We start from the raw sequence: 14,587 nt of genomic DNA on the forward strand, positions 1-14,587 counted from the left end.
GCCATTGTGTTGCTATGTTATCGGGACAAGGAGTGCTCGCGTTAAGCAATTGGGCTAGTTGAGTGGAATATGCTGTGGCTATTTGTTGTGTTTGCAGCATATCAATGTCCAACTTCCGCGTTGTGTCTGTTCGTGCTTTATTTGCAACGTTTAGACGGGTACGTACCTTTGCTGCAACAAGGTAGTGGTCCGAATCAATGTTTGCGCCTCGGAACGATCGTACATCCAACACGCTCGATGAATGTCTTCCATCTATCACAACATGATCAATTTGATTACTTGTTCTTTGATCTGGAGACAGCCAGGTGCCCTTATGAATATCAAGATGATTAAATCTGGTACTGCTAACTACCATGTTTTTTGCAGCTGCAAAGTCTATCAGCCTCATACCATTGTCAGATGTTTCACTGTGGAGACTGAATTTCCCGACTTTTGGGCCAAAGATATTCTCCTTTCCAATTTTGGCATTCAAATCGCCTAGAATGATTTTAATGTCATGGGCAGGGCAACGGTCATATGTTTCTTCTAAGCGTTCGTAAAATATATCTTTGGTCTGTTCGTCCTTTTCTTCAGTGGGAGCATGAGCGCAAATAAAGCTGATGTTGAAGAATTTAGCTTTTATTCGAATTGCAGCAAGTCTTTCATTCACTGGGGTGAAGCTGGATACCAGATGTTTTAGTCTCCGACTAACTACGAATCCGCAACCAAACTCATGCTTTACGTCATGGCAGCTATAATACAGTGCGTCACCTTTAGCTGTTGTTGTGACGCCTTTCCCAATCCATCGTATTTCCTGTATGGCAGTAATATCGGCCTTGTACTTTTCAAGTACGTCTGCCAATGCGAAGACTGCACCTTCTCTATAAAGAGTGCGAACATTCCAGGTGCAGATTCGCAGATCATGGTCCTTAAAAAGTTTGCGGGGTTCGTCAACTTTAGAGTTGTTTGTTTTTCTTTCCTTTCGTTTTTTCATAGTAGGATGTTTTTTCTAGGGGAGGGTTACTAACCCGACGCACAAACCCAAGTTTTTAACGTTCTTATGGGTGAAGGCGCGGCACATGTTAGCTCACTACCTTTAACGGGTGTTAAAGGCAGTTCCCCAGGTGACACCACGGGGAGGTCAGTGTCCACTTGAGATGAAAGAGGGACCAAGATAAATCCTGGGCTTTGCCATGTTAAAACCGGTCAGGACCGTTCCTTGGTATCTTCCATCCCCTACGTCATAAAAAAGTAAAAAGTCACTGCTGGTGCTTAGGTTTAAATAATTTGCAAAAATCACTAAATTTTGTAGAGGGTGAAAGAATGGAATTGGGATTCTAAAATTTGGTGTGAGTGTCACTGTTGATGTGTTTGGTATTAATACGAACGAATTTGAATTCGAATCGTCTTACAGAAACCCGACGTAAGTGTACGAAAAGTATTATTATGTACCATTAGTTTTAGGTATGTTAGGAATCGAATTTTGTAATTTGAACAAATTGTTCATATTTTTTCTTTATAAATTTTCAAAATATGAACGGGGTAAATAAAAAGTCTGCTTACATCCCATTTTCTATTAATGCGAACTTTTCGCTAACGAAATATCGGGCAGATGCTAGTTTTTTATACAATTTTGCAAAAATGTTATATTTGTTCTAGTGGAAAATAACCGGATGTATATAAATAGATATTATTAAAATAAAATTACAAAATTACTGGGTGAATAAATGAACTAAATATTATAATTAAACTGCCAATATCAGATTTTAACAAACAGTTTTTTTTACATTGTACTCAACAAATATGTATATTGTGGCCGTAGGCCCAGCCCAACAAGTATTTAAATAATGGCACAATGCAATATTTCTAAACAAGCAATTACAAATCTCTCTGAAGTTGACATGAGTATTAATATTTCAAAAATATTTTTATTTTTAATTGCATTCATCGGTTATGTCCAGGCTGTAAGTATACTGATAAAATACTATATAAAATGAGTATTCCTTTTACACCTTCAATGTAGGATAAATTTTTTCGAAAATACAGTATGGAATTTCTAGATGTCAATGCCTCATCAACTACTCCTGATATTTGCGAAATTTACTTTCGAAAAGATTTTATCTCACGTGGAGTTTATGGTTATTCGGGCTTTATTGATGTAAAACGGGACTTTGACACCGATTCGTCATTCTTTGAGATGAACGTCTACTACAGTTCGAATGCCTTGACTTACACACTTACGGCATTTCGTTTACAATCTATGACAATTACCAAAGCTATGAATAATGTCTACAAGCTATATCTAAAGGATTCTTACGATCAATGTTGTACAAATAGTCCTCAATTTGATAGTTTTGTTTCGCCAATGAAAACTCGTTATATGCTGTGTGAAAAGTGTCAATTTTCATTGACAAATTATCCAACCGCCTTGCGTCCGGGCTTTTATAAATATATAATAAGAGTGCGTAATGAACCGAATATCACCATAAATTTTTTATTGAAATTAGAATGGTCATAATGTTGTGTGTAGTATGTATATTAAGTTTGTAAATAAAGCATTTTATGCCTTCTGTCCAGGTTTTGAAGTATCCGGAAAGTTACAGCTCAAGTGAAAAATGGTGTCTCAATTTCAGTCATTTCGGTACGATAATGCGACTAAAACCTTGAAAATACCAAAAATCTGGCGGTACCGTTCTGTAGGGGAAATAACAAAACCTACATATACCGACAATTCTCTGCATACCGAATTTTATCCCTTTCTGTAGGGTACATACTTACTTAGCGGACTTTTAACAGAATATTTGATCCATAAGCCGAACTAAGAAAACACCTCCAATCCTCTCTGTTTGCTGCTGTATTTTCACAATCTGGGATATGTAGCTTTCTGATGTCTCGTTTCACTTGTTCGCCCCAACGAAGCTTTGGCCTTCCAGATCTGCGTGAACCTTCATGCGGCCCGTATTTATACGCCTTTTTAGCGAGTTCATCATTTGGTGTGAGTGTCACTGTTGATGTGTTTGGTATTAATACGAACGAATTTGAATCGTCTTACAGAAACCCGACATAAGTGTACGAAAAGTATTATTATGTACCATTAGCTTTAGGTAAGTTAGGAATCGAATTTTGTAATTTGAACAAATTTTTCATATTTTTCTTTATTAATTTTCAAAATATATACGGGGTAAATAAAAAGTCTGCTTTTCTGTTAATGTGAACTTTTCGCTAACGAAATAGCGGGCAGATGCTAGTTTTTTTATACAATTTTTCAACATTCTTCAAAAATGTTATATTTGTTCTAGTGGAAAATAACCGGATGTATATAAAAAGATATTATTAAAATAAAATTACAAAATTACTGGGTGACTATATGTACTAAATATTATAATTAAACTACCAATATCAGATTTTAACAAACATTTTTTTTTACATTATACTCAACAAAAATATTGTGGCCGTAGGCCCAACCCAACAAGTATTTAAATAATGGCACAACGCAATATTTCTAAACAAGCAATTACAAATCTCTCTGAAGTTGACATGAGTATTAATATTTCAAAAATATTTTTATTTTTAATTGGATTTATCGGTTATGTCCAGGCTGTAAGTACACTGATAAAATACTATATAAAATGTGTATACCATTCCTTCTACTCCTTCAATGCAGGATCAATCTTTTCGACAATACAGTATGGAATTTCTAGATGTCAATGCCTCATCAACTACTCCTGATATTTGTGAAATTTACTTTCGAAAAGATTTTATCTCACGTGGAGTTTATGGTTTTTCGGGATTTATTGATGTAAAACGGGACTTTGACACCGATTCGTCATTCTTTGAGATGAACGTCTACTACAGTTCGAATGCCTTGACTTACACACTTACGGCATTTCGTATACAATCTATGACAATTACCAAAGCTATGAATAATATCTACAAGCTATATCTAAAGGATTCTTACGATCAATGTTGTACAAATAGTCCTCAATTTGATAGTTTTGTTTCGCCAATGATAACTCGTTATATGCTGTGTGAAAAGTGTCAACTTTCATTGACAAATTATCCAACCGCCTTGCGTCCGGGCTTTTATAAATATATAATAAGAGTGCGTAATGAACCGAATATCACCATAAATTTTTTATTGAAATTAGAATGGTCATAATGTTGTGTGTAATATGTATATTAAGTTTGTAAATAAAGCATTTTATGCCTTCTGTCCAGGTTTTGAAGTATCCGGAAAGTTACAGCTCAAGTGAAAAATTGTGTCTCAATTTCAGTCATTTCGGTACAATAATGCGACTAAAACCTTGAAAATACCAAAAATCTGGCGGTACCGTTCTGTAGGGGAAATAACAAAACCTACATATACCGACAACTCTCTGCATACCGAATTTTATACCTTTCTGTAGGGTACTTACTTACTTAGCGGACTTTTTACAGAACATTTGTTCCATAAGCCGAACCAAGAAAGCAGCTCCAATCCTATCTGTTTGCTGCTGTATTTTCCCAATCTGGGATATGTAGCTTTCTGATGTCTCGTTTCACTTGTTCACCCCAATGAAGCTTTGGCCTTCCAGATCTGCGTGAACCTTCATGCGGCCCGTATTTATACGCCTTTTTAGCGAGTTCATCATCACTAGACTGCAGAATCCTATGCAAAGGCATATATGGTTAGGATGGTCGTAGAGAAAATCTGATTAGACAGGTCTTCATATAGCCCCCATAGAACGATACTTCCCGATTTTCGGTATTTCTAAGCGTGTGGCCTCAACATCCCACCGAAATGACTGAAATTTGGTATTACGTCTTCCTTGGGGTTATAAAACATTCCATCTAAAATTTGTCGGCATAGGTTCATGTCTTCATATAGCCCCCATAGAATGGTACCTCCAGATTTTCGGTATTTTGGCCTCAACATCCCACCGAAATGACTGAAATTTGGTATTACGTCTTCCTTGGGGGTATAAAACTTTCCACCTGAAATTTGTCGGTATAGGTCCCCGTCTTCATATAGCCCCCATAGAACGGTACCTCCGGATTTCTGGTATTTTAAGGTTGTGCCCTAAATATCCCTCCGAAATGGCTGAAATTTGGTATTAAGTCTTCGTTGGGGGTATAAAACTTTCCACCTGAAATTCCTCTGTATAGGTCCACGTCTTCATATAGACCCCATAGAAGGGTAGCTCCCGAGTTTCGGTATTTTGAAGGTTGTGGTCTCAATATCCCACCGAAATGACTGAAATTTGGCATTTTGTCTTCGTTGTGGGTATACAACTTTCGACCTGAAATTTGTCGGTATAGGTCCACGTCTTCATATAGCGCGCATAGGACGGCACCTCCGGATTTCTGGTATTTTTAAGGTTGTGCCCTCTATATCCCACCGAAATGACTGAAATTTGGCATTATGTCTTCGTTGTGGGTATACAACTTTCCACCTGAAATTTGTCGGTATAGGTCCACGTTTTCATATAGCCCCATAGAACTGTACCTCCCTATTTTCGGTATTTTGAAGGTTGTGGCCTCAATAACCCATCGAAATGACTGAAATTAGGCATTTGTTGTCTTCGTTGTTGGTATAAAACTTTCCACCTCAAATTTGTCGGAATAGGTCAACGTCTTCATGTAGCCCCCATAGAACGGTACCTCCGGATTTCTCGTATTTTGAAGGTTGTGGCCTCAATATCCCTCCGAAATGGCTGAAATTTGGTATTAAGTCATCGTTGGGGGTATAAAACTTTCCACCTGAAATTCCTCTGTATAGGTCCACGTCTTCATATAGACCCCATAGAAGGGTAGCTCCCGAGTATCGGTATTTTGAAGGTTGTGGTCTCAATATCCCACCGAAATGACTGAAATTTGGCATTTTGTCTTCGTTGTGGGTATAAAACTTTCGACCTGAATTTTGTCGGTATAGGTCCACGTCTTCATATAGCCCCCATAGAACGGTACCTCCGCATTTTCGGTATTTTTAAGGTTGTGTCCTCAATATCACTCCGAAATGGCTGAAATTTAGTATTAAGTCTTCGTTGTGGGCATAAAACTTTCCACCTGAAATTTATCGGTATAGGTCCACGTCGTCATATAGCCCCCATAGAACGGTACCTCCGGATTTCTGGTATTTTTAAGGTTGTGCCCTCAATATCCCACCGAAATGGCTGAAATTTGGTACTAAGTCTTCCTTCCTTCCATAGAACGATACCTTTCGATTTTCAGTATTTTGAAGGTTGTGGCTGTGGTTATACATTTCTCCATTTTATTAACTTGTCTGAAGGGAATTTTAAATAGAAAAATTGTACACACAAACATTTTTGTACCTATTATTGAAATATGTAAAACGCATAAATTTTGCATATGCAAAAATGTATGCTTATGTAATATGTTTCGATTGCAATGTAATCAGAAGCCAAAATTTGACATGAATCGGACCAAAAATAGGGGTTGCATAAAATTCCGCTGTCTAATCATCACTCATTCTTATGACATGGCCTAGCCATGGCCATTGATTCGTTCAACGACACATTTTTCAAATGTAATTCGATTTATTAGAATTTTAATTCGATAATTCTATTTGTAATTCGTAACATTTCATGTGTAATTCGAATTATTCCATTTGAAATTCGAATTATTCCGTTTAAAATTTGAATTATTCCACTTGTAATTCGAATTATTCCATTTGTAATTCGAATTATTCCTTTTGTAATTCGAATTATTTCATTTGAAATTCGAATTCGGACTTCATTCTGACTCCTGTACATCTCAATTCTTTCAAACCCCACTTTTCCCTTTTGTTCCTACGGAAAAGTCGTTTCTCCTCTCTCCTATATCGGGGTGGGCAGTGCTTTGATTAAGCAAATGGGATAGTTGAGTGGAATATGCAGTGGCTATATGTTGTAATTACAGCTTATCGATGTCTAACTTCCGTGTTCTGTCTTTTCATACTCTATTTGCAACGTTTAATCGGGTACGTACCATAGCTACATCAATGTGGTGGTCCGAGTCTATATTTGCTGCTAGGAAAAATCATCTATTACAACGAGATGGATTTGATTTCTTTTTTTTATACCCTCCACCATATGGAGGGTATAATTAAATTTGTCATTCCGTTTGTAACACATCGAAATATTCGTCGGAGACCCTATAAAGTATATATATTATTGATCAGCATAAAATTCTATGTCGATTTGACCATGTCCGTCAGTCCGTCCGTCTGTCTGTCTGTTGAAATCAAGATACAGCTCGCAATTTTAAAGATAGAGAGTCAAAATTTGGTACAGAAGTTGCTATTACTTGCAGGATGGTTGGTATTGAAAATGGGATATATCGGTCCACGTTTTGATATAGCCCCCATAGAACGGTACCTCCCGGTTTTCGGTATTTTGAAGGTTTTCGCTTCATTATAACACCGAAATGGCTGAAATTTGGTACGTAGTCTTCTTTAGGGTTATAAAACTTTCCCCTAGAATTTTGTCGGTATCGGTCCACACCTTCATATAGCCCCCATAGAACGGTACCTCCCGATTTTCGGTATTTTGAAGGTTTTAGCTTCATTATCCTACCAAAATGGCTGAAATTTGGTACGTAGTCTTCTTTAGGGGTACGAAACTTTCTCCCAGAATTTTGTCGGTGTCGGTCCATGTCTTCATATAGCCCCCATAGGACGGTACCTCCCGATTTTCGGTATTTTGAACGTTGTGGCCTCAATATTCCACCGAAATGGCTGAAGTTTGGTATTTAGACTTCGTTGGGGGTACTCAAACTTCCCCTTTAAATTTGTCGGTATAGGTTCACGCCTTTATATAGCCCCCATGGAAAGGTACCTCCCGATTTTTCGTGTTTTGAAGGTTGGGTCTTCAATATTCCACCAAAATGGCTGAAATTTGGTATTTACTCTTCAATTTGATATAAAACTGTTCGCCAGAAATATGTCTGTACAGGTCCACTCTTTCATATTGCCCCATTTCTGACTAAAATTCGTCGGTATAGGCCCACGTTTTGATATAGCCCCCATAGAACGGTACCTCCCGATTTTCGTAATACTGAAGACTGCAACGTCAATATCCAACCGAAATGGCTGAAATTCGTTATTTCGTCTTCCAAGAGTAATAAAATATTCCAGAAGAGTATTATCAGTATAGGTCCACGTCTTCCTACATCCCCATAGAAGCGTACTTCTTGATTTTCGGTAATTTTTAGGTTTTAGCCACATTCTCTTACCGAAATATAGGAAATTTGGTATTTAGTCTTCTTTGAGCCTAAAAACTTTCCGTAAGAAATTTTGTCTGTATACATCGACGTTTTGAAATAGCCCCCATAGAAAAGTGCCTCACATTGTTTTACCGAAATTGCTGAAATTTAGTATTAAGTCTTCTTCATACACGAAAGGAAACAAATTATTCCATTTTACTTCAATACAACTTGTGGTGGAGGGTATAACAAGTTCGGCCCGGCCGAACTTAACGCCGTTCTTACTTGTTTTTTTTTTTTTTTGGTCTGGAGACAACCAGGTGACCTTATGAATGTCGAGATGCTTTAATCTGATAATTGGCTGGTAGGTCATCGGCTTCTGCTGCCATATTATTCGTCAGCCGGTGTATTGCTGTCTTTACCTAATCTTGGCCAGGTGGTATACACTCAATACCATCTTTTGGGATTGGATCTGTGGTACCTTCGTCGTCTTCGCTACTATTGGATGCCAACAGTTTGGAAAAATGCTCTTTCCATATTCTGAGTACTCTATCTGTAGCAGTTACGAAATTACTTGCTGGTCTCTACAGGATGATGTACCTGTACCAAAGCCATCAGTTTGATGTTTCACTCTTTGGTCGAACTTTCGGACTTCATTATGGCTCCTGTACATCTTGATTTTTTCACAATCCCGCTTTTCCCATTCCTCTCTATTTTCTGCGGAAAAGACATTTCTCTACTCTACTTTTCTCACGATACCTCTCTTGTCCGATACATGTTGCTACTGATTGTAGAGTAGCCCTATATCGGGGTGAGCAGTGCTTTGATTAAGCAACTGAGTGGAATATGCTGTGGCTATCTGTTGTAATTACAGTTATCGATGTCTAACTTCCGTGTTGTGTCTGTTCATACTCTATTCGCTACGTTTAATAGGGTACGTACCTTTGCTGCATCAATGTGGCTGTCCGAGTCTATATTTGCTGCTCGGAAAAATCGTCTATCACAACGCAATGAATTTAATGTCTTGTTTATTGCTCTGCAGACAACTAGGTGAACTTATGAATGTCGAGATGCTTAAATCTGGTACTCGGCTGGTAGGACATCGGCTCATGCTGCAGGTGGGCCAAACATATTCTCCTTTTCGATTATTAGTCTGGAATAATTTTAATATTATGGGCACGACTCAGGTCATATGTTTTTTTAAACGTTCGTAAAATATAACTTCGGCCATGCTCGCCCTTCTCTTCGGAAGAGGTTTGGGTGCAAATAGGACAGATTTGATTTTGTTATCAGAATTTGCGGGAGTCTTCAACTTTAGAGGGGTTTGTTATACCCTGCACCACTATGTGGGGAGGGTATTATAAGTTGGTTTTGGCCAAAAAGTTTGTAACGCATCGAAATAATGGTCGTAGACCCATACTTATACATATATACCAAAATGAATGTCTCGACGAGCTGAGTCGATCTGGCTATGTGTGTCCGTCCGTCTGTCCGTCTGTCCATCTAAACCTTGTAATGACGCTACAGGTCGCAATTTTGATCGCATCGTCACGAAATTTTGGATGTTGATGGGGGTCCCGGAGGGGAAGAAGCCTATTGATTTCGGTGATGGTCGGATAATATTTAGGGGTCGTAATGCGCAAAAAACTTATTTGGAGAAAAAGACAACGTTTTTTTCCAAAGCGAATATCTCAGCCTCAATATGGGGTATATATTAAAAACAAAACCTGGCCATGAAAGTAGAAAATATCGCCTTTCTAATGATTTAAAGTAGGTTCTCGTAGGTGATCAAACAACGAAGATATCACAATAGTCGCAAATAAAACCCAAATTTTAATTTTTGCAATTTTAATTATAATGACGAATATCACAGCTTTGGTTGGGGACTTTCCAAAAGCAAAGCCTGGCTATGAAAGTAGAAGATCCCATCTTTACAATGATGTAAACTAGGTAGGCGTAGGTGCCCAAATAACGGAGATATCGCAATAGTAGGTAATACATCCCATTTTTCCACTTTTTTGGAAATCACGCTACAGGTCGCAATCTTGATCGGATCGTCAAGAAATGTTGAGGGTTAATGGGGGTCACACAGATGAAGAAGCCTATTGATTTTGGTGATGGTCGGATAATATTTAGGGGTCGTAATGGGCAAAAAATTTATTTGGAGAAAAAGACAACGTTTTTTTCCAAAGCGAATATCTCAGCCTCAATATGGGGTATATAAAAACAAAACCTGACCATGAAAGTATAAAATATCGCCTTTCTAATGATGTAAAGTAGGTTCTCATAGGTGATCAAACAACGAATATAGCGCAATAGCCGCTAATAGAACCCAACTTTTTATTTTTGCGATTTTAATAATAATGACGAATATCACAGCTTCGGTTGGGGATCTTCCAAAAACAAAGTCCGACTATGAAAGTAAAAAATCCCATTTTACAGTGATGCAAAGTAGGTTGCCGTAGGTGGCCACATAACGGAGATATCACAATAGTCGGCAATACATCCCATTTTTTTGTAATCACGCTACAGGTCGCAATTTTGATCGGATCGTCACGAAATTTTGGTGGTTAATGGGGATCCTACAGAGAAAGAAGCGTATTGATTTTGGTGATGGTCGGATAATATTCAGGAGTCGGAATGGGCAAAAAACTTATCTGGAGAAAAAGTCAACGTGTTATTTCAAAGCGAATATCTCCGCTTCTGAAAGGGGTATATCAAAAGCAAAACCTGTTAATGAAAGTAGAAAATATCGCCTTTGCAACGATGTTACGTAGGTTGTCGTATGTGGTCAAACAACGAAGATATCGCAATAGCCGCTAATAGAACACAACTTTTCATTTTTGCGATTTTAATAATAATGACGAATTTCGGGACCTTCCAAAAGCAAAGTCTGACAATGAAAGTAAAAAATCCTATCATTACAATGATGTAAAGCAGGTTGGCGTAGGTATCCAAATAACGGAGATATCGCAATAGTCTGTAATACATCCATTTTTCCACTTTTTTGGAAATCACGGTCGCAATTTTAATTGGATCGTCACGAAATTTTGGGAGTTATTGGGGGTCCTACAGAGGAAAAAAACCCTTTGATTTTTGATAATGGGCGGATATTATTCAGGGGTCGGAATGTCAAAAAAATATTTGGAAAAATGACCAACGTTTTATTTCAAAGTTAATATCTCCCTTCTGTAGGAGGTATATCGAAAGTAAAACCTGGCAAGGAAAGTAGAAAATATCACCTTTACAACGATGTGAAGTAGGTTGTCATAGGTGGTCAAACAACAGAGATATCGCAATAGTCGGTAATGCATCCCTTTTTCCATTTTTGTACAATCACACTACGAAATTTTGATCGGATCCTCACGAAGTTTTGGGGGTTGATGGGGGTCTAACAGAGAAAGAAGCCTATTGATGGTTGGCATACATCCCACCTTTCCATTTTATATTTTGGTTGTACTGTCGATGCACTTAAATGCGTTTCAAAAAAATTTACCTGTGTTAATGAAGACATTCATAGCAAAGGCGCTAAGCTATCCCAATTTTAATATTTTGAATTTTATTAGTCAAAAGCTTATGAACGGGGGTAGTGGTGTAGGGTATTACATAGTCGGCCCCGACCCGACTATAGCCTTGGCTCACTTGTTTCTTTATAAATTTTCAAAATATGAACGGGGTAAATAAAAAGTCTGCTTGCATCTAATTTTCTATTAATATGAACTTTTCGCTAACGAAATAGCGGTCAGATTCTAGTTTTTATACAATTTTTCAACATTCTTCAAAAATGTTATATTTGTTCTAGTGGAAAATAACCAGATGTATATAAAAATATATTATTAAAATAAAATTACAAAATTACTGGGTGAATATATGTACTAAATATTATAATTAAACTACCAATATCAGATTTTAACAAACATTTTTTTTTTTACATTATACTCAACAAAAATATTGTGGCCGTAGGCCCAACCCAACAAGTATTTAAATAATGGCACAACGCAATATTTCTAAACAAGCAATTACAAATCTCTCTGAAGTTGACATGAGTAGTAATATTTCAAAAATATTTTTATTTTTAATTGGATTTATCGGTTATGTCCAGGCTGTAAGTACATTGATAAAATATTATATAAAATGAGTATTCCTTTTACACCTTCAATGTAGGATCAATCTTTTCGAAAATACAGTATGGAATTTCTAGATGTCAATGCCTCATCAACTACTCCTGATATTTGTGAAATTTACTTTCGAAAAGATTTTATCTCACGCGGAGTTTATGGTTATACGGGCTTTATTGATGTAAAACGGGACATTGACACCGATTCGTCATTCTTGGAGATGAACGTCTACTACAGTTCGAATGCCTTGACTTACACACTTACGGCATTTCGTATACAATCTATGACAATTACCAAAGCTATGAATAATGTCTACAAGCTATATCTAAAGGATTCTTACGATCAATGTTGTACAAATAGTCCTCAATTTGATAGTTTTGTTTCGCCAATGACAACTCGTTATATGCTGTGTGAAAAGTGTCAACTTTCATTGACAAATTATCCAACCGCCTTGCGTCCGGGCTTTTATAAATATATAATAAGAGTGCGTGATGAACCGAATATCACCATAAATTTTTTAGTGAAATTAGAATGGTCATAATGTTGTGTGTAATATTAATATTAAGTTTGTAAATAAAGCATTTTATGCCTTCTGTCCAGGTTTTGAAGTATCCGGAAAGTTTTGAAGTATCCGGTTTTGAAGTATCCGGAAAGTGAAAAATGGTGTCTCAATTTCAGTCATTTCGGTACGATGATGCGACTAAAACCTTGAAAATACCAAAAATCTGGCGGTACCGTTCTGTAGGGGAAATAACAAAACCTACATATACCGACAATTCTTTGCATACCGGATTTTATCCCTTTCTGTAGGGTACTTACTTACTTAGCGGACACTTTACAGTACATTTGTTCCATAAGCCGAACTAAGAAAACACCTCCAAACCTCTCTGTTTCTTATGTCTCGTTTCACTTGTTCACCCCAATGAAGCTTTGGCCTTCCTGATTTACGTGAACCTTCATGCGGCCCGTATTTATACGCCTTTTTAGCGAGTTCATCATCACTAGACAGCGAAATCTTATGCAAATGCATATATGGTTAGGATGGCCGTAGAGAAAATCTGATTAGACAGAAACTCCTTTTATTACAAAATAAAACGATTAAGGCCCAGAAATTTTTGCATATTTGCCCGGTCTAAAGCCTGTGGACTAGGCATAGGATGCTCACGTTCTAATCGTCGGGTACGCGTTCTTCCTGCCAGATAGTGCTAACTAGCTGATGCGTGCACCTTATTAGCCTGTGGCCTCCGGATTTGAACAGCTCGGCTGATAGGCCATCGGCTCCTGCTGCCTTATTATTCTTCAGCCGGTTTTTTGCTGTCTTTACCTCATCTTGGCCGGGCGGTATACATTCAATACTATCTTCTGGGATGGGATCTGTGGTATCTTCGTTGTCTTCGTTAGTATTGCATACCAGCAGTTTGGAAAATTTTTCTTTCCATATCCCGAGCACACTATCTGAATCAGTTACCAGATTACCTTGCCGGTCTCTACAGGAGGATGTGCCTGTACCAAAGTGATCAGTTTGATGCTTCAGTTTTTGGTAGAATTTTCTGACTTCATTCTGACTGCTGTACATCTCAATTTTTTCACACCCCGCTTTTACCTCTTGTTCCTGCGGAAAAGTAGTTTCTCCTTAGAGTAGCCCTATATCGGGGTGAGCGGTGCTTTGATTAAGCAATTGAGTGGAATATGCTGTAGCTATCTGTTGTGAGATTACGCTTATCGATGTCTAACTTCCGTGTTGTGTCTTTTCATACTCTATTTGCTACGTTTAATCGGGTACGTACCATTGCATCGATGTGGCGGTCTGAGTCTATATTTGCTGCTCGGAAAAATCGTCTATCACAACGCGATGAATTTGATTTCTGTTTTTTGGTCTAGAGACAACAAGGTGAACTTATGAATGTCGAGATGCTTAAATCTGGTACTCGGCTAGTAGGACATTGGCTCCTGCTGCCTTATTATTCTTCAGCCGGTGTATTGCTGTCTTTACCTCATATTGCCTGTCTCTACAGAAGGATGTCTAACTTTCGTGTTGTGTCTGTTCGTTCTCTATTTGCTACGTTTAACTGGGTACGCTGCAACAAGGTGGTAGTCCGAGTATATGTTTGTCCCTCGGAAATAACGTACGTCCAACACGGTCGATGAATGTCTTCCATCTATCACAACATGATCTATTTGATTTATTGTTCTTTGGCCTGGAGACAACCAGGTGACCTTATGAATGTCGAGATACTTAAATCTAGTGCAGGAAACTACCACGTTTTTCTTGCTGCTGTGAAGTCTATCAGCCTCATTCTATTGTCAGA

At 37.8% G+C, this 14,587-nt stretch overlaps 1 protein-coding gene across 3 annotated transcripts; it reads left to right on the forward strand.

Annotated features, from left to right (window-relative positions):
* The first annotated feature begins 1,818 nt into the window (after window positions 1-1,818).
* Window positions 1,819-12,908, forward strand: LOC141393165 (uncharacterized). 3 transcript variants are annotated; one of them, XR_012410015.1, is made up of 2 exons: window positions 1,819-1,943; window positions 2,003-2,578. XR_012410015.1 is itself a non-coding variant. In XM_073966122.1 (2 exons), the coding sequence occupies exons 1-2, from the start codon at window positions 1,881-1,883 to the stop codon at window positions 12,817-12,819; spliced, it is 558 nt and encodes a 185-aa protein (XP_073822223.1). In that variant the 5' UTR covers window positions 1,875-1,880; the 3' UTR covers window positions 12,820-12,908. The 3 variants fall into 3 exon arrangements, 2 of the variants coding, with proteins under 2 accessions (XP_073822223.1, XP_073822222.1); XM_073966122.1 differs by lacking the exon at window positions 2,003-2,578 and adding an exon at window positions 12,325-12,908 and having other exon boundaries at window positions 1,875-1,943; XM_073966121.1 differs by lacking the exons at window positions 1,819-1,943; window positions 2,003-2,578 and adding exons at window positions 12,136-12,265; window positions 12,325-12,908.
* Window positions 12,909-14,587: the final 1,679 nt, after the last annotated feature.

This window comes from Musca autumnalis, unplaced genomic scaffold (genome assembly GCF_047663935.1).
Source record: "Musca autumnalis isolate F117 unplaced genomic scaffold, ASM4766393v1 scaffold_2, whole genome shotgun sequence".
NCBI lineage: Eukaryota > Metazoa > Arthropoda > Insecta > Diptera > Muscidae > Musca > Musca autumnalis.

Coding starts and splice junctions, on each gene's coding strand:
- LOC141393165 (XM_073966121.1), top strand. CDS start 12,149: ATGGCACAACGCAATATTTCTAAACAAGCAATTACAAATCTCTCTGAA. Junction 12,266..12,324: donor TTATCGGTTATGTCCAGGCT/GTAAGTACATTG, acceptor CCTTCAATGTAG/GATCAATCTTTTCGAAAATA.